At 36.3% G+C, this 21,572-nt stretch overlaps 1 protein-coding gene across 1 annotated transcript in view; it reads right to left on the bottom strand.

The window, feature by feature from the left end:
- The window catches only part of LOC127975405 (zinc finger protein 804B-like), an 84,364-nt gene extending 66,349 nt beyond the window's left edge, over window positions 1-18,015 (bottom strand). Inside the window, exon 1 of the mRNA XM_052579450.1 lies at window positions 17,216-18,015. Coding sequence (XP_052435410.1) covers window positions 17,216-17,329 — 114 coding nt within the window. The 5' untranslated portion in view covers window positions 17,330-18,015. The remainder of the gene's footprint in view (window positions 1-17,215) is intronic.
- Window positions 18,016-21,572: the final 3,557 nt, after the last annotated feature.

The raw sequence follows: 21,572 nt of genomic DNA, 5'->3' as shown, positions 1-21,572 counted from the left end.
AAGTTCCTCATTTGAAATATATCTCCAGTTTAAATAACTTAGAGTATCTTTTAAAACACTAATCATTTAATAACACTGTTAAATAAAATCTGTAGTGAATCTCAGAATTACTATCCATTTTTTATACTATGTTATACAGCTATGATTCTTAAATTAACTTAAAAAAAGTAGTTTATTTAATTATTTTTGCTTAGTTCAAATATTACAGAATATTATTATTATTATCAAATTAGCCATTTATCTGTATTAACCCTTTGATTTACATTTCATTGATTTACATCATAAGCTACCAGAATTTCATCTTAATTATTTCCCTTACCTTATAAATATCTACAACTGCACCCACCTGCATGATTTTTTCACTCTGTTGGCCTCTGAACACAACTGAGTTTTTTTTTTTAACTCATAATATTATAAAATCCTACTGTACCCTTATTTACTTATTTATATTTTGTCAAAACGCTTTCAGAACAATTATATATTGTCTAAAGTTTTTTCTGATCATTGTTCCCTATCTCGGGCCTTACAAGGTTAACATAATTTTGTTTAGAAAATAATCCACTTATCATTATTGGACAGAATTTAAATATTGGTGCATCCCTAATAAATGTAAACATTACAATGATTTCCTCCCTCCAAATATTTTTCTAATATGCAGAAAAACAAATGCGTATTGATAATTGAGGTCACAGAGGCCATGAACTCAAATTAATTCATTTGCAGAACTTTTATGAGGCCAAACAGGAATTTTGAATGCAGCCCGACATGTTTTAGGAACCTCAATATTTTTACAGTATGCACATCCAAAAAAAAAACACACACACTCAGCAGAATTTTAAAGTGATTCTTAGCTTGACAGGCATATGGAGTGCCCTGCAGTAGAAACTGCGACAAACACTATGCGGAGAACTTACCTGACAGCAATACTGGACAGATCATTTTAATTACAGCCTCGATATTTGACGGTGACAACAGTGTCGATGATACCAAATTAGCACTGTCCCAGGTTCTTAACTCATGCCGATTTGAATCAATGATTGCCATAAACTGCTTATAATGTGACATAACATATAATTATTCTTTGCAAATATTTTGTCATACAGAAGGCCTGAATGTGTCAGAGCAGGTGGTTTTGCCGTCTTTCTGGTTATAATGTGGCCACAGATGAACGTGGGAGGTGGGTGACGGGTAGTCAAATCATGATGTGACTTCACAATACAAATTATATCATATTACTGACACCAGCCCTGATGAGTCAGAGTGGTTTTGTCAGATGAGACGTTTTGGAAAATGCCACGTTTTCGGTGCAGAGAGCAGCCGCATTATTGACACAGTCTCCCTCGCAGAGAACATCAGCATGGAATCCACACAGAGGGCTGATGAGTAAAACAAACCCACAGCTCTGAATACAAACACCTCCACATATGCACACATACACACACACACACACACACACATAGGTAATCTTAAGGGGAACGGGAGCGTGTAATCTATGGTAATGGCAGCCACCCACCCTGCGTGATGGAGTATTCCCAGGCCTGACGAACAGAGCTCCTCATCAGTCAGGATGCTCAGGCATTACTAATGGATGTGAGGGGGCAGAGAGTCACACCAGAATGATTATAAGTGCAATACTTTAGAGTGATGTGCGAACAAAAAATTCTTCCCCCTCATTTGTATAGGGATCAATGATGGATGAGATAAAAACATTCATAAATTTCACAAAAAAAAAAAAAAAGTGTGTAAAAAAAACAAATGTAAAACTATATTATAAATAAATGTCTATCTATATATATATATATATATATATATATATATATATATATATATATATATATATATATATATATATATATATATATATATATATATATATATTTATGTATATAATTACATACACACACACACCTGCATATACCATGGGTTCTCATGAAAGCACCATGTATTTATTTCAACTGTCATATTAACTATGCACAAGTGAGCAAGCAGAAGTGTAGGTGAAAGAAGAGTTTTAGCGCCAGGCCAATTTTTGCCACATACAGTCTCATGTACTGAACTGAAAATTCACTATAAACATTCTACCAGCACAAACCTTTAAGACACATTAAGGGCATTTAATTTGAATAGTATATTGTAATATTAATATTAATAATGAATAATAAATACTCATATTACAATTACTTTCTTCACTTGCAAGGGTTTAAACCCTCAAGACAATGCAGATTATTTTATTGTATTAGTGTTTTAGTGTATTATTGTTTTTAGCTAAATAATAAAAAGACCCATCTAAATATATTAAAAATATAGAAAAATATATCTAAGTATTTAAATGTAAAATGAGGAAAATTCACATACAATAAAACACTAGACGATACATATTTATTTTGTTTTTAGCAATTTGTTAGTACCAGCATTTGGTACAATATGCACACATGCATACACATAAACAGATACATATGAATATACATATACACACATAATATTGGTACAAATAAATAAACAAATAAAAAAATTCAGATGATGTACCAATATCCCTAAAAATAAGACACACAAAATGCATGATGCACAGACTGACTGAATTCTGATGATGTAATCAGTCTGCTAAATATAAAACTATACTTTGTCAAATGGATTAGGTTGCATGTTGATAAATTGCGATTTGGATGTAAATGTGTAATAAACCCTCCTTTTGTAAATCAGATTACATGAAGATTACAGTCATTCTCAATAGGCAACTCCTGTTAGCCATTTTATAATTTCTGACTGTTGTTATCAAATTGGTTTATTTCTTTAAAGTAGAAATGCTATTAGTGTGATAGCATAACATAAGCCTCCTGCTTCAGTTACAAAGCTTTGCTTACATGAAGCTTGTAAGTGCGATTTGAAACAGGCCTTATCCTTTAACAAAAGTAGAATGAATGCATGTAAACCCACTGCAAAAACAATCTTATGTAAATTGTTGTGTTCAATTAGGACAATTTACACAGAAAGGATTCACCCTCGTGTTTCGCAAATAAGGCCCGATGTGTGAGGGAAAGAATTCTTCTAAACCCAAAGGTTTTTTTACCAGGTTATTTATCTTAATGAGAAAGGGGTGTATATGAGAACAGCACAGAGACTTATCAGATGACTGAAATGCTGAGGCACTGATGCATTATGGGTAGTTTCACCAAAAATGCTGTTTTATGCTGTTTCAGGTTGAATACCCACCACTGCTACTGTCAACTAATATATCGGTGCCTGCTTGTGTGTCTCACACTGAAAGCCAGGGCTGGGAGTGGATTTTTCTGTTTTTCCAGAGATGGAGTGATTTTGCCGAAGGCAGTGTGAGCACAGGAAAGTTGGACACCTCCTGCTGTGTCTTTAAAAACTTAAAAACAGACCGAAAGCAGCTGGTCTGTGCACACACATTCAATCACACACATTTGCTTGTAATGACTGTGTTTGGGTTGAGCCTGATGAGTGTATTGTGGGTAACTGAATAGCTCATCAGAGGGAAGAAATGTTCGCAGACACACACACACACACACACACACACACATCCACAAGAAGAGATCCAATCAGCACAGACACAGACAAAAAAGAATGACACTCATGTTCATTAAACTAAAGAGTGCTGAAAGGTTCTCTAACTTGCGTATATGCTCACAATCAATTAAAACATAACTCTTAGAGGTGTTCATAAATATTAATAATTAAATGAAATGAATTTAAATGGATTAAACATACATGAAAATAGCAGCCGCATTACAGAAGTGGACTGGAGTCACAGGGGAAATTTACGTGCTCAATGAGAGTTTATTTGCATGCGCTACGTTGTTACAAATCAGGCGACGATGCAAACAAGTCCACAAATTAATGCTGAACTCCATTTGCATCTTAGCTGGTTCTGTGGTTCTGTAGGATGCGGAAGAAATACAACAGCATCCCTCCACTACTGTGTTTCAGGCATCTGACTATTTGAAATGCAGAAAAGTGTGTTCAGCTACCCTGCATGTCTGGATATGTGCCCAGTTATAATGCTCTTCCCCATTATTTTTCATCATTTTATAAATAACTGCTGCTATGATCGATAGCAAATGTAAACAAACATCTTCCTTGAACAGTATTTGGTTTGCCATCTGTTTCTCATGGACAGTAATTGTGCAGTGTTAATTGTGGCAGGCAAATTGCCTTGAGGTTGTAAATAAGACCTATATTGGATAGAACAGAAGCATGTAAGCACTCACCATAACTTAAAACCCTGACAAATTAAATAAAAGTGATAAGTAAATATTTTTTTTTAACCTTTAAACAAAAAAAGGTTTGCATTTTTTATATTATATTTGATACATTATACAAATTACATAATACATTTGATATAAAATTTATTTTATATTATAATAAAGTGCATTGCTATAGCAAAACAAATTTGAATTCAATTAAATAGATTTTTTAATAGTGATAATGCAGGCGGCATATATAAAAATATGTATAGTGTAAACATCACTTTACAATCTTTATTGGATAATTTGCCATCACAGGTCCAGAGAACTTTTTGCACCAACACAAATCCATCTTTTGGCATTAAAAAACTATTTTCAAAACATGCAGTATAAATGAGCAATGAAAAAGCATGGACATGTGGTGTTTTTGTGGTTAACCCTTTTGCATGTGTATTTACAGGATTTTCCCCTCACAAAATTTATGGGAGGATAGTATTTAAATATATTATACAATGTGATGTACTAAAGTTTGTGGTAGTCAGTTTACTTGTATTTGCACAATTCTTTAAAGCCCCTCCAAAAAGCATGTCTTAACCCATACTGTGCCTGTGTTAGACTTCTCTCAACTGATTACCCTAGGCTAATTTCCGTTGCCCTTGGTAGATTGTGTTGTTAATTATGTAAATTTGCGCATTGTCAGTAAATCAGCCCCAGAACATTCCACTACTGGTGCGTTTATTGGATTGCAGTTTCACAATAATTTGCCCTTTTTAGTACATCTTGCCCATAATGTTAAATAGTAATGGCTTAGTGTTTCAGTCTGTACCTTTAGATGTGGAAAGGGTTCAATGGAAAATCAGTATGGTAAAAATATTTTGCACACAGATATTATCAAAGCAGCGAGTATGGCAGATTGTCAAGAGTTGGCTTCTGGCCACCTAAGAATTCTTTTGCCTCATTATTTGGGTTATTCATGCTGTTCAGATCAAAGAACCCACATATGCACAAACAAACACACAAACCTATTCACTTTCACATTTAAGCATAAGACGCTTGCACACTGCACATTACCTAAATCCATTCAAAGATGTAAACAAGAGAAAATCAATTGCCCCAAAGCCCAAATGCCATTCAGATACAAACATTCTCAGGGCATTTCTGTGCTTCGCAGAAGATAGCAACTCTTTCTTACTTCAAGCATGTTCCATGTCATCGGACAAAAATTGCATGCACATGTCAAAACAACAAGTACTCTGTTCCATTCAGAAGGGTTTCCACAGGTGTGCGCATCCTAAATAGACCACTGTTTATTCTCATGGTCAGATGCTGCCTGCTTTCTGTTTGCCCTTGTCGACTGACCTCAGTCCAAAAATATAAATGAATGTAAATAAATAATTAAACTGACTTGGAAATGAGGACAGAACTGAATGTATAAAACACACACATACAAACACGAACATGTAAAGAGGGAATGTCACACCCTCCAGGATCCTGCCGTCACTGTAACCTTGACCCCATGAGTTTGACTATGCCCGAAGCAGTGCATTGTGGTCTAGTGGATGCCTTCGAGTCAGCATGGATAAAAACTGTGAGTCATTATCTTATTGCTGTGAACTGCTAATGTATTATGCTGCCTAATGAAAGCTTGGGGGAAACAGCAACATGTAATAAAACAACATCATTATTAAACAAGTTATGAGGATAAAAAATATATCAAGACACACATGAATATTAGCCCCATTTAGGAACTGCTGCTAGTTGAAATTAGCTAATTCTCACAGCAAACTCATATTAGCTTTGTCAGTCAGTATTAAACAATAAATTATGTATTGTACATTTCCGAAATGTCTTTTGCCTAAAATATATAAAGGCAGATATGTACAAAATATAATATACTTAGAATAACGAAGTATATTATATTTTGAACAGTTATTGGTTGTACTGTAGAAGTTTAAATATTATCTTAAATATTTAAATAACATCTACATTTACATGTTAGATATTTAAACATTTATTTTACTTTTAAAATCCCTAAAAATACATCTAGTAAAATAAATACTATGTAATAAGATGTACAATTCATTTGAAATAGTTAATCCAAAGAGATAAAACAACATTTACTTGTATAGTAGAAGCATCTGATCTATAAATGTGTTTTGTACAATTCACGTTGCATAATGATTACTTTAATACTGATAAACATAATCATAACGCAGAAGTAATTATTATAAAGTCACAAACTGTCAGACAGCCATGTATGAACGTCACTACAGCAGTTTATCACACATCACATGCTATAATTACAGACGTTATTGAACGCTACAGCACAGCCAGTGAGGCTAGCGTGTTTGTGTGAAAGGGGTGTGTGAGTGGGATAAGGGATTAGAAAGGGGTTAATAAGAGGCCAACATGATTAATTACCGGTGTTTACCTCTTTATGTTTTAATAGAATTCTTTCTTCATCATGCTGATCGGTCAGGATTGTGATTAAGGCCATGCCACCCACACACACACACACATACAAACACAATAAGCTTTTCATCAGTGTTCCTTAATTTCTTCTCTGAGAAAGGAAAGGAATAAGAGTCCTATGAATGTTTAGTACAGCAAACAAACAAGCTGTATAAAAACTGCAGTCATGCATTCACTCTCTGCAGGAGATCATAAATCCCAGTTATGATGAATGAAGGAGCTTGATAACACAGTGTCAAGTGGGTAATGAGCAGCACTTCTAATCATATAGTTTGTAATCAACAAACAGGATGCACACGTTGAAGCTACTGTTGAAACTTGTTGTGTCACTGCGAGTGTGTGCGTGTGTGTGTGTGTGTGTGTGTGTGTGTGTGTGTTTGTGTATGTGTGAGTGCAGTTCATTTGAGGGCAACCCTGTTCACTTATGCAATTAACACAAACAGGAGATTTCCTAAGAGAGTACTTGAATATGTTTTGATTAGATCAATAGAGACACTCATTTAGCTGCATGACATCAAGAGAGTTTGCTCACTCTTTTCCTGTCGCATCATTCTCTCAGTAGTTAGATATACATACATACATTATATATATATATATATATATATATATATATATATATATATATATATATATATATATATATATATATATATATATATATATATATATATATATTTTAGGGCTGTCAGTTTAACGAGTTAATTTAATTAACTAGTTATCTGAAAAATATCATATAAATATAGCAGCTTTAAATAATCTTTTGTGGGTATTTTCACAGTAAAATTTATATCACGATTAATTAGAATAATTGATTGAAACATCCTGGAATAAATTAGATTAAACATTTTAATCAACTGACAAGCCCTTATACTACTGAGTAAGCATTATTTAACGAGAAGAGGCTTGGTCTACCACAATTTTATTAGCTGCAGAAAAAACAAAATACACATGAAGTGGCGAAATCACGCAGTCCGTGATGGACAGATCATTAACAGCTGGTCTATGTGGTAATATAGTACATCAGGCAGGACATACGCTCACCTAACAGGATCCACTGAAATAAAACTCTGTGTAGTGTGTAGGACTATTTTGCAATTTTTTATTTTTATCACCATTGCATTAATTAAATTGTCCAAATGTGCTTTTTACGGTTTTGTCCTTCTTTTCAAATAAAAAAAATCAATTACAAGACAACAATTTAAAAATATTTACTTAACACTGAACATTTATTAAACATTCTAGCAGACATTATACCAACAAAGCACAATCTAACTTTAGTCAAATCTAAGTTAGTAAAATTATATTTTTTGTCCATTTTTGAGACTTGAATGAGGCATGTATTTTTTACTGTACAAATAAAAGCAACCTTGCTGAGCATTAGAGAATTATTTTAAAACATTAGAATATATTACAGATCCCAATTTGACACTATTTGTGAATGTTATAATAAATGTATTAACAGGACTGTTGTAGGGTAATTATTATTATCATTATTATTGTCGTTTTTTTATTTTATTTTACTGTAAAATTACTATATTATCACTTATGAGTGTTAATGGAGTTGTTGCTTTTTTCTGCTTTTATTTTGGCAGAAGCCACGGGAGGATCTCAGTGCTTCTTTTTGTTGACAAAAGCATATAGATTCATATATGATTCTCACTAAGAATTTGGGAAGATGTTTGTCGCACGTACAGTATCACATTGTCACTTGCCTTTTAACAAAATCACAAAAATGTGACTGAGCAACTGACTAGTAACAAGTTCAATGCAGACTTTTCTGGCAGTTTAGACTTTGAACCCTGGCGCCGCAAGCTCATGCAGCACTGTCAGAATACATGCAATTTGTGCTTGCATTAAAATGTATAACATTCTGCAGTTTATTTACTAACCTTGTGTGGTAACTTCGCGATTGCAATCATCATACAGTAACCTAACCACCAGCATCACCCACCTCTTCTTCTCATCGGAGACAGCACTAAACAGTCCCTCGCTGTCGGTGCTTCATGCTTGTAATGACTTCTTTTTTTTTTCTGATAGTTTTAAATACTTTCACACTGCCGACATGTTTTCTGCATTAGTGCGTGCTTTTTTCTGATCGTGTTAGTCATTGTTCGATACATATTATTCGGCCTTTTCACTTATTCGGCCGAACACCAAAATATATATTTTTTGCTATTTTCAGCCGAATAATTTCAGTTGCCGAATATTCAGTGCATCCCTAATTAACTGGGGAGGTTCTGTGGTGATATGCTTTAGTCATTTTATTTATCCTATGCAATGCCTTGTGTCAAATGGACTCAAATTAGCACCTTTAATTACTTATAGTTTACACAAAAATGTAAATTCTGTCATTAATTATTCACCCTCAAGTCATTCACCTTCTTTCATTTTCAGAACACAAATTAAGATATTTCTGATGCATTCTGAGAGCTCTTTGACCCTCCCATAGACAGCAAGGGTACTACCACGATCAAGGTCCAGAAATGTAGTAAGGATTTCAGTAAAATAGTCCATGTAACATCAGTAGTTCAACTGTAATTTTACGAAGCTACAAGAATAATTTTTGTGCAAAAGAAAACAAAAAAACAACAACTTTGCTCATCAATTCTTCTTCCCCTCATCCAGTCTGCCGTGGCTTGTCTCCATTTTGGAGAGTATCAGGATGCATGAGCGCACTTCCACTTCATGTAAACAACGAAAAAAAAAAAAAAAAGATTTGAAAACATACCAGCAATAAGTATTTTCCAAAAAACTGTATTTTGCATTATTTGTAATGTCACTATGACAATATTTAACTGTTTACTCCCTTATAAGGCTACAAGCCAACTGGCAAGTCATTTCATTTTATTTACTTGGAAAAGCCCATTTTTACTCACACTTGGTTCTTGGTTAATTTTGTACCCAGACTCCCATCTATGAATAATTTATTAAGCACAGTTAGTCAAGATGCTTAATGGATAGCAGAGCAGAGATAAGGTGATTGATGTAGTTGTTAAACTGCTGATTAGTGAGCCTGTATGCTTTTTTGGTGCTTGCTGTGACAATGCAATTACTGTTCCCTACATCCACTAATAACAACCGAAATATCTTCGGAGGTAAACGGGTTTCCTCAGAAACGTGTGCGTAAGAGATCGTGAAAACAGCTGCGTTGAAGCAGTGTCCAGGGAGACCAGGCAGTTCTGCTGGAGCAGGGAATGTTTGGGATTGGCCCAATAGATTGAAGTGTAGTTTGTTTTGGTGTCTGCAAGCAGGAAACGGAAAGGGAGAGCATGAATAATTCTCTTATTAAGCAACACTGGCTCTCATCCTACTGTTTTGGGTGGTGAAAAACACAGAGAATGAGTCTCTCTCAACTCTCAAGGTGTCAGAGGGATATTATATATATTGCTTCCACTGTATTAAATTTCCCCCGTTACAGCCTTATCAGCCGAATTAAAATTAGTTTGCTTGTTGTACCATCACTGTATTTCTCGGCTTCTCACTTGTCTTTCTTCATCGCCCACTGAAATACACACAGACTCTCTCTGTAGAAATCTTCTAGTTCATCGAGTACACCAGCAGCTGTATTGACATTGACAGGTAGCGTAACTCATATAAAAATCCATCTCTTGAAGTTTGTTTATTGCAGGTTACTGTGTGGCTAAATGTCAGAACGCCCTGAAAAATCTCCAGGCATTAATTAGTACTCTCAACGGATGGCTTCTCCTCAGCTTTGTACTCAAAATTAGAGCTCCACAACAACTTCATGGATACACTCACAATGACAGCAACACATGCACACACACACACACACACACACATAATTGTGATCCACTACTCTGTAATTCATCTTGACACACAAATCATGAATAAAGACACATAGCTCTGGGAGAAAAACAGTAAGGTGAGATGTAAGCATAGTAGGGATGCACAAAATACTGGATACATTGGTACCATATATATCATAGACTGATAATAGATCTATCGGTGAAAAGATATTTAATTTAGCATGCTCAATTAACATATTTTTATATTTCAGTTACCTCTGCCACAATCTAATGCTAATTTACGGTACATTTTTAAAAAACACTATTAATTTAACAACACTTTGTCAGCACACAATGCAATTCTGAAGAGGTTATCCTGCCATTTTTATCTAGTTCAGAGAGTTCATTGCACTGCATATTGGAAAAATCATGACAGGCAGACAAAAACATTTTACTTTCATTTTTGCTGGTTACAGTTATCATCTCCCAAATAAAAAAGAAATACAAATACATTTTTGCCTTAAGTAGACTTGTATTGTTTTTATATTGAGGTAATGACATTGTAAATTTAGCATTTATACATTTGCAATTTAGTATGTTAATTGAGCAATTTTTCTTTGGGGAACTTTTCGATGGTCGACACAAAGGTGTTTTTCAGGTTTTACTATCCTGGGGACATTTGGTCTTCACCTTTAACTCCCCAATCTGACACATCCAGTCCAGTGCTCACATTTAGCTTCTCTCGTTCTTTTCCAATCATTTAATGCAAAAAGATGTGGTCTATCAACTTCCACCTTCACCTCTGGCAATGTTATCCCCATGACAACAGACTTACTGTAGCAACTTACTGTTACAACAACTGTAGTAACCGGCCTCCCAACTTCGCCTAGGAAATATTTTAACTCAACACAAGAACACACTACCTCAAACATACCAACACATGTAAAATAAATAAAATAATATTTAGAGACGACAGTTTCTGTTTTAATATATTTTAGACATAAATGGCACCTGAAATATGGTGTATCATTTTTTATTTTTTTTTTACATACTGTAACAGTCAGCTGTCTCTGGTTTTCGTACCCAGTCAGACATGATATGTGAATCTGTGGATTGAGATGACAATATAAATTATATTCTTGCTTATCTTGTTTATCAGCTTTGCATTCATTCCTCAAATGAAGCTTGTCAATAACCATTGTTCTTAGAAAAGACTTTCTTGAAAAGACAGAGAGGGAACAAGGCACCTTAAGAGACAGATGTGAATGCGTTCCTCTCTCCCGCTCCCTCTCTCTCCTCTAGACCCATTTAGAAACACTTACAGGCCATTAACAATCATTCCCCCTGATTAGAATGGCCTTTGAGTGCCTGGACAAATTGCTTTCAAACATGTTAGAAAATCCTCAAGCCATTTAGACTGTGTATTTGCCGGTACCCAGCAAGACCCATTCTGTCATTCTCTCTGCCTCTCACCAACCCTGTTAAAACAGTGTGAGGCTGAGATACTTTGAGCTGCGTCAGCCTCAGGCGCGCTCTCGTTCTCTTTCTCTTTTTCTTTCTCTCTCACTCTCTCTCTTCCACCTCACCTTTCTTTTAATTCATTGCATAATTACAGTAAGTGAGGGCCATTAATGAACATCCAATACTGCCTACGGTTTGAAAACAATGGATTCTCGTCTATTGTTACTTCCTCCCACGCTATGTCAGGATTTTTTTCAGCTTAAAAGCTAAAAGACTGGAGGCACAGGGAGCCACTGTTGTGTGCCGCTGTGCGTATGTGAATGTAGGATGACCTCTTTGATTAATTAGACTCTCATAAAGCATTTAATCAGTTAATCGGGGCAAATTAGCGCTGCAGAAATGACCCACAAATGTGTTTAAGTGAAACGAGTCCGTCTGTGTGTGTGTGTGTGTGTGTGTTAAGCGAAGTCTGTGTGTTTGTGTGCACGCTTTTGTTTGTATTTTTCTGCACCGTAAGCCGAAAGGAGAGGGTGATTCATTAGCCTTCCTGTGTGATTAAGACTCCCTGACCGTGTTAACGTCAGGACCCCAACACAAAGAGTTTCAGACAGGCAAACTCAGAGGACGGCTGCGCCTGGGCCTGGGGCTGAATATTAAAAGCCGCCTGCTACACTCCATTAGCACAGCAACAGCGCTAACGCTCCTAAAAAAAGAGCTGAGCTAAGTACAGCTGTAGCCACTCATTACCAGAATGGCTGGAATCATTAGTAAGCCATTTGCAAAAAAGAACAAATAAAGTATCAAATTAACCTTTAAACATTCAAAACACAACTTATTATAAAGCCATATAACAGCACTAAACTGTGACATTATATATACTGTAACATTGAAACATAATCACATGCCAAAAAAAAAATTGTCTTATATCTAAACTGGTTTAAACACTCATTAGTGTGTGTTTGTAGTGTGCACTTGGACAAGTGCCTCTCCACATGACAGCCCTAAGGGTCAAAGAAACTTATGAGCACCTGGTAGTTTTTGTTAATTAATTTCTTTATTTGGTACTGTGTCAAAATGCAAGTTGTGGCATCACAGACAACAGTTTTCTTTGGCAGATCTTAACTAGCACAGATTGACCAGTCATTTGGCAGCGGTTCAGAAGAATTTAAGAGCTATTATGCAAGGAGCATGAATGGCAAACTCCATGATCCATAACTACAGACTAGCCATGAAATATCCTTGCTAACTAAGAAGGTATTATGTAGCCAGTGGTTTTCAAATCACTCTGACATTTCCTGACCATGAGTCATTAAAGGTCATCTGACTAGTCAGGTAAAACATGAAATGATGGCTATTGCAGCTAAAGTCATGCCATTATGATCCATTGTAGAACTACTGCTCAGATCTATTGCAGAGAGCATGGTACAATGAAGTAAAAACAGTTTACAGGTCAATGATGTTTGTCCACAAATAAAAAATCTTTTGAAGGGACAGAAAAAGCGAGTTTGAAATACATGCACCAGATGCTCAGGAAATAATTCTTTGTACTCTTGTTGGTTTCATATGGTTTTGAAAAACATGTTTATACCAAAAAAGTGTCATGGGGTGAAACCAAGTACAAAGTCATTTTATTTCCTTGTAGGAATACATCGGGGAGTGCGCATTTTAAGCATTACTTTCAATATGCATTTTGATCTCACCACATGATTTTGTGGAAAAAAAGTTGAAATGTTAGTTATTACAAAAGTGAAACATTTTTATTAAAAATATACACCACCATTCAAAAGTTTGCATCCATTAACATATTTTAATTATTTTAAGAAATAATTAAAATACTTCTATTCAGCGAGGATGTGGCAAACTGTTTAAAAGACACAATAAAGACATATATTATGTTACAAATGATTTTTAATTTAAATAACTGCGAAGAAAATACTGGGTGATACCCCTGAAAAAGTGCCCCCTGGAAAAAAAAAATCTTAATAAAATGCACAAAACCCAATGAAGAAATGTCTCTTTATCTCAGCAGCAGCCAACATAAAGCGACAAGCCCCTTCACTCTAATGCAATAGCTGCAATGTTTCAGAACTAATTAAAACTCATTGCCTCTTCACATAAATTGTGCATTTGTGTATCACTCATGCTGGAAGACCTATCAACATATGCCTCTTCAGTGGCATACATGTTTTAAAAATGCGGTGGGAGACGGCAGTTTGGAATGCAAACCGGGTCCCTGCTGCAGCGCAACATCAAACATCCACAAAGCGTCATGGGCGGAGTGAAAGGGAATAACCCAGATACTGAGCGAGTTCAGCATAAGATCTGCTTGGAGCCTCTCCACAAAAAGCTGAGATGGAGCCCCATAAGACGAGCTTGATGTTACTGGCTGAACCACGGGGCATACGAACAGGTGTTGACTGCTGTAGCGGAAAGCTGATCCAAATAACTACTCTGGGACGCCTCACTGAGACTGAGACATTCCGGTCCAATGAGTTAAACAGGAGACTCAATAATGGGGAACATTTCGGTAAGGTTTAGTTTTTTTTTTAAGGCTACGCCGTGGGAAACAAAGGAAGATTCGGCTGTTTTTCTGCTCTAAAGACTTTTATGAGCAGAATCTGCACTGAATCTCTCATTTATGGCAATGTATGCTGGTCTAGAGGGGAGAGGACTTGGATTAAACCCTTTGAGGGGTCAAAGAACACATAAAAATGCAATAGATACATGCAAGAGCTTACAAAAGAAAGAAAAGAAAAAAACATCCTGCAATTATTGTAGGAATAAAATGAATAGTGGGGTTTTGCATACACTTGGCAAGGGAAATCAGTACAACATTTAATTTAATAATATGTATATACGTTTTTAGCTTTTTCTAAAACTGACTTTTGCAGATCAACCAAAATCTTTGCACACAGGGAATCTGTGGCTAATCTTTGTTTTTTTGAACGAAGACAGAGAACAGCCCCTATTCACAAAATGTACTGTCAAATGCAGAGATAAGGAGCAGTTTTTGCCTTGTGGTGTCCATTTGTTTCTATAAACTACAGAATATGTGGAAGACTGAGTCCATGCAGAACTTAAAACTTAAAAAAAAAAATGTATCCTAAGATTATGTGCACCTCAGGAAACATTCTGAAATAATTTTAAAAATGCATTTCAAGACCCATGACCTGGCATGCGATTTACACTAGATTTTTCATTTTCTTCATAGCAGACAACATCATACTGTATATTACTGAACCTTGAACAAAAACCTGACAACTTTGCACCAGTGAGGTGCCCTCTAGTGCTGGGCTAGAGAACAACTGGAGCATGACATGCCCGTTTTTTGAATCACCACCAATGTTTCTTCCTCTATAAATGAGAACAGATCCCACAGCTTTCTGTTGGCCTTCACAGCTCCTAATTGTTTTACACAAAGCACCCTAAATGTTGTATAGTGCCCGGATTATTATGTTAAAGACATTTAGCAAAGCTTAAATGATTTATTGCATATGTGACATTTTGAGAGCACATCACAGCAACAAATGCAAACAATTATTAATGTGCACGAGATGTAAGACAACAGAGACTGTCAGCCAGAGCAGCTAAGAATCCCATGCATGTCATTCTGCAGTATTTGTACGTTTGAATATGTGCCTGTGTGATCGTATGTGTGTGTGTGTGTGTGTGTGTCCTCCTCGTGCTTTGAGTTAGAGTGAACATGGCACTCTGATTTAAGCTGGAGCAAATGCACCCTTCACAACAGCTGCTCTGAAATTACCCATCAAAACTATCACCACTGAGCCCAGCTTCTTTCCAATCAGCTTGCACTGTCTGACCATCCTGTAGGGCAGGCCAAGTAGAAAACAAACACACACACACACACACACACACATGGACACTAACCTATCTCAAGTTACAAGGTACAAACATGTACAAGTCTCAATTTACGTACTTATGCCGGTCTTTGAACAAGTAATAGTCTTCATTAGCATATATAACTTCCCTAACAGGAAATGGCCTGGACCGGATACAAAGTTTAGGCTCATACAACAGCAGAGCCTCAATTAAGCATGTGAATGAAATGGATTATAATGCTGGCTGAAATGGCAGGTGAAACTGACAGAAAAAGAAAAAAGTTTCTCTCACCCTCCTCTAATCTTGTTTCTATCTGCTCTCTTTTGGCTATAGAAGCACTAAGCGTCCTGTTTTGTCCTCATTTTATCTCATAAAATTTCTGATTAGCTGAGCGTTCTTTTTAAAGCATCAAATAACAAAAGGAAACTTTAAAGTCATTCAGTATGCTGACTAAACAACTACAATTTCATCAACAGAAAAGACCAATGATGCCCTCCAAAGAATAACACATGGATGACAAATAGAGCTAAATTATTTTTCAAAGTTGTTCAAAAAAGAGTATGTTTACAAGATAAAAACTATTTAGCTTTCCTAAAATGTTATTTTACATTCAATCTATTATATGCCATTTGCCTTTTTACTAGCAATTTCTCAGTCAGTTTTTTTTTCAGTATACCCTGTCATTTTTTATGTTGTAAATACAACAAAGAATATTGGAGTATGATTTATGAAGAAAAGTAATTAGTCTTCCTACTTCATGGCAGAATTTCATGTTTAACCAAATGTGATACTTCCCATTTCTTTGTAATATTTTGTGCAATTTCTGAGTGAAAACAGTTTCTAGACCAAATGTTTTTAGTGAAGTTGTCAACCTCAAATATGACAGACACACACTCCCATTCAGTTGCTGAAGCTTGAAAGCATGGTGTTGTGGCATCCATAGTTGGGTTAGTACCAGCAGCTTGCGATCAGTGCTTGAGGTCAAAGTTTAACATAAAGCTCAATAATCTGAGCCCAAAAGACTAGAGCAAGACCTGCCATCCGTCTCTGTTAGCAGAGCGTCGGGGGTCTGGGACCACAGCACAATAAAGTCACAAATGACTCATAGACTCACAAGCCTGACATCTAAAATATAAAGTCATGCTTTACACATTGCATACACACAGTAAACTCCCTCATCCCTACTACATAAAACAAAATAGGATTTCACTGTCTAGTGCAGTTTCCAAATGAAGGTCATGCTGATGACATGAGTTTCATAGGTCATTAAATCCTCTCTTCTTTACATTTCATTCTAAGGTGTTCCCACTTAAATAGCCTATGTGTCCAAATTTTGTTGTCACATGCGTTTTATAACCATACTTAACTTAAGGCAACTGTGAACTAAAACGTAAACACAATACAAACCAATAAAGTGGTCTTAATGAGTTCCCTCATAGCGCATCGTGCTGATATCTTAAATAAACAAAAACGGCGACTGAGTATCATTACCGGTGATTCGCCTCCGGTGCTTTTGCAAAGCGGACCCCGGAAAACTCCTTTGATGCTCCGGTAGTGTCCATTGCTGAGGTGCGTGGAGCTGATCACAAGATAGTAGCACGCCATCCGGTCCAGCGTCACCCATGAGCGGGCTCCAGGGACGGCCAGGCGATCAAGTTAGTTTGGAGGTGATCTCGCAGGGGTTACACCGAGTGGAAGAAGCCGGAGGACGTCTCTACGCACTGATCCGGGCGCTTCAGTCAGCACTGGACGGCGTTACAAGGACACGCCGAGAAAATACGAATCTGCTGGGATTGCTAATCGGAAACACTGTTTCAGTGTCTGATTCAGTGTCTTTCAGGAAATCACTGTTCAAGGAAATTCTTGTGTCACATCCTCTGTCTGTTTTCCTCTTTAAGAAGAGAAAAGCACCTGCTCTCCAGCCCAGACGTCGTTATTGGATGTTACTCTGGAGTTACTCTTCAGTCCCACAGACTCAAGTGTTTAGCATTATTGTTATAATGCTATATATATCCCATAGCACAATAAACACTTCAGCTGAGGTCATGTCTTCCTCAAACAGCCTCCAAAAAGTCAGGTCTGTAGAGTGATGTGAAGATAGACATTCCAGTGCTAATTCATTACTGTGGTACTTTTGTATCTGAGTTATGTTTTATCTTGCTTGATTTCAAACGAGTGCGCGCATGTCTTCAATTGACCGGTCAACTCTCTGACGAATTCGCTGCATGTCCGATCGCAGATGCTCTTTCCATGCGCCGAAACGATCCGTGCTCTGAGCTGAGTCCAAATGAGTGGAAAGCAGAGGTTTCCTCTGTCTCTCTCTCTGTCTCTCTCTCTCTCTCTCTCTGTCTCTCTCTCTCTCTCTCTCTCTGCTAAGGATGGATTTGAGGGAGAGTAATAAAGCTTTCAACTGAACGTGAACAGTTTTTGGCGCTGCACAGCAATCAGTGCGTCAAGACCCCCCCCCCCCCCCCCCCCACCCCATGACATTGTCATGTTGTTATTTTACATTTTCATAAATTATATCGTAAAAACGTTTGGGTTTTGTTTAAAAAATGAAAATATACTTGGTAAAACTGCTAAATAAAATCTGTAAATCTGGCATGTTTAATTAAATTTTTAATTAATGTACATTTATTACACTATACTTTGTTTTATGTTAGCGTAATGTACATGCAAATTTGACATGTTTATCTATTCTGACCAGTGTCTATATTTTCTCCTCTTTTGTACGGTTTTAGAAACACTATCATACAGTAGTTTTTTGTTGTTGTTGTTTTGCAAATGAGAGCTCAAAAATTCTATTTGTTTGTAGGCCTACTTTCTGTTTACCACTGTAGAAGTTTACCCAACTAGGCTATGACGACTTCTGCTTCGGTGAACCCCCTGAAATTTGGAAAGGGTCCAATCAATTTAGTTTAAAAATGTCTATCCCCCTGATAGTCACTGTATAAATTGCACACTGCTTGCTTAATCTGGCCCTTAAAAAATTACTTTAGGTGGTCCATCCATCCAGGTTAAAACGGTCAAATAAAATACTAATTTTGACTTCAATAAAACCTGCCAATTTAGACATTACCACAGGAAACACATTTTTGAGTTTCTTTGCCCAAAACTCTGGTATAGACCTGCTCAGCACATAATTAGCAACTTTACTCCAACAAACTTCCATCTTAAATAAATACACTCTTTCAGATGATACAGAAGCAAATTAAAGTAATTTAAAACCGCTGAAAAGGTTGTAAGAGGTTTAATGGCCGCAGGGATCACTGACTGGCACTGTCCACTCACTGTGGTGCTGAAACCAGAGAAGATTCCTCAGGATGAGAGAGATCCTGAAACAGTTCATTGTAATTAAGGGAAAGCAACACCTTTTTTAGCTGGAGGTCTGGAATATAGATTCAAGTCAGCACGTCTTGAATTCAATAGACTATACAAGGCTAATTGGTCATTACGTTCCCCTAAAATTAGTTCAGTCAATCTTAATGAGCTTTTGTGAAGGTGAATTTTTTTTTTTACTTGCAGGCTCAAGACTTTCTCACTCAACAATACATGGATCATCCAAGTAAGCAAATCTTACATTGGCTTATTAAAACAAGGTTTTATTGTATCTGTACAAGGAAGTTGTATTTGCACAGGAAGCACTTCTTTTCCTGGCAGATTACAGTGTAAATTATAAGTTGCCATCTGTTGATCAAATCAGAGTCATATGTGAACTTCACAAGTCGCTTTTAATGTAAATGCAAGACTATTTATTTCTTTCACCCGCTCTCTACCAATGAAAAAATATTTTGTACAAGTACAAACCCAAATGTGTTATCATCATGCACAGGAGCGACTGAAGTTACTGTGTGCTTCAGCAGCACTCTGAACTGCTGATGTGCCATTATCTCCAGGGTACAAATTCTTTTGTGTACATTTCAAAAAGAAGAAATACCAAATAGCAATTCCCATTATGAAAAGATGCTCATGCAATCATTATGAAGCAAAGACTTGTCTCTCATTTTAAAAAAAAGGCTATTTGAATTGTATTCATGAGTTACTGGATTTAATCTTTCTAAGTTTTGCCCCCAGCTGGGTTCTTATCTCCTATTCTCTCACTCTCATCCAACCCCTTCACTCTATCTGCTCTATTTTGTCCTGTCTCTCTTTCTCTCTCTTTCATATATCCTGATAAAATTATGAAATATTAAACAGACTTTTTTTGGTCCACATTCCTGCATTCCTCCAGTTGCTTTGTGTATTTCTTACTCTGAGGCAAAAAGGGGAATGGCATGTCATGAAACAAATGCACTGAAACATGCACATACAGACACTCAAACAAACACATACATAAAGTTTTAATTCTAGGGGACACAAACAGTATATTTGGATTTAAACATACTGAAGCGATGACTGGAAATTTCTCAGCCAGTGTAGACTGAGAAATGAAATATTCAGCAATCTAAATGTAAATGTAAGAGAAATTTATTGTTGGGTTTTCTGCACAATTACAGCATGCTAAATTTATTGCCTGTTACTGCTGATAGTGTGAGACAGAAAAAGAGCTAACTTGAGAAAGGGCAAGAGACGAACCACAAAGAAAGCATGACATGAATCTATCAACACTTACTTTGTTTTTTGTTTTTTTACTTTATATACTGCACGTGAATACATACTATATCCGTAATGTACATAAGAGTACATGAGCTCACATTTTCCATTACTTTGGAACACATTTTGCTGATCCATTCCTATGAATCAATGGTTCTCAACTGGTAGGTCGCAGAGGGACCACCTTCCACCTCCATTACACCGTCATCGGTCGCCTCTTGAGGTTCAATGGGTCTTGAAGCAAAACCAGTTGAGAACCACTGCTCTAAATTACATTACAGCCAAGCTCTCAGAACTTAATTTCACACACAAGTTGGAACTTAAACGAATAGTTCAGCCAAAGATGAAAATGTTGTCATCATTCCTATGCCATTTCAAGCTTATAACACTTTCTTTCTTCTGTGGAAAGGTCATGTTAAGAAGAAGCACAAGAGTCATGTATACTGTTGTTGAGCTGCTGTGGCAATAGCCTAGCAGTATAAATCTCCATCTAGTTGTGTTGTATAGAAAAAAAACAGCTCGGAAATTTAGCTTAACATCATCTTTTTTTGTTTCTCACGAGAAAAACGATCAGAAGGATTTGGAAATTATTGAGCATTCGCATATGAAGACAAAGTTGTCATTTTGAACTAAACTATTTTACTAAACTAAAATAAAAACCTAGTACTTTTATGAATTGAACAGGTTAAACAATATGTTTTTTAATACTGACATTTTAGTTTTACATTGCAGTTCTTTTTCTTGATGTCTCTTGAATGTGGTCAGCACAAGTCATGCTGAGAATTGTTCTCTCCCCTTTTTTAGTCAATAAGCCTATTAATTTTATATCCAAAATGAGCACAATTACACGGCTTGTTGCATTTTATTATTTGCATTTAGCATTGTTTTTCTTGCTGTCTGTGACCCTATCAAAACAAAACAAACTACTGTACATAATCTTAGGCACATGATTCTGTTCTTCCCCCTAAAAAGAGACTTTTAATGAGTCTCATTCTATTGAATTCAGCTATGCAAACACAAAGAGAGACGGAGGGAACTACCATCCATCAGAAGCTGATAACAGAACACCTATAGACCCTCTAAAATCAGGTCACAAGCACACATACTCACAGACATACAACCATTAAATACAGACACAAACACACACACAAGACAGAAAAGTGAAGCTGCAGATGAAAGGGTGGGATTCCAGTGGTTGAATTACATTCCGGCTGGCTTTATGTGCCCTGACTCCAACTGGGAATTTCATTACAGA

Source organism: Carassius gibelio, chromosome B16, assembly GCF_023724105.1.
Source record: "Carassius gibelio isolate Cgi1373 ecotype wild population from Czech Republic chromosome B16, carGib1.2-hapl.c, whole genome shotgun sequence".
NCBI lineage: Eukaryota > Metazoa > Chordata > Actinopteri > Cypriniformes > Cyprinidae > Carassius > Carassius gibelio.
This window is presented reverse-complemented; position numbering and strand designations above follow the sequence as displayed.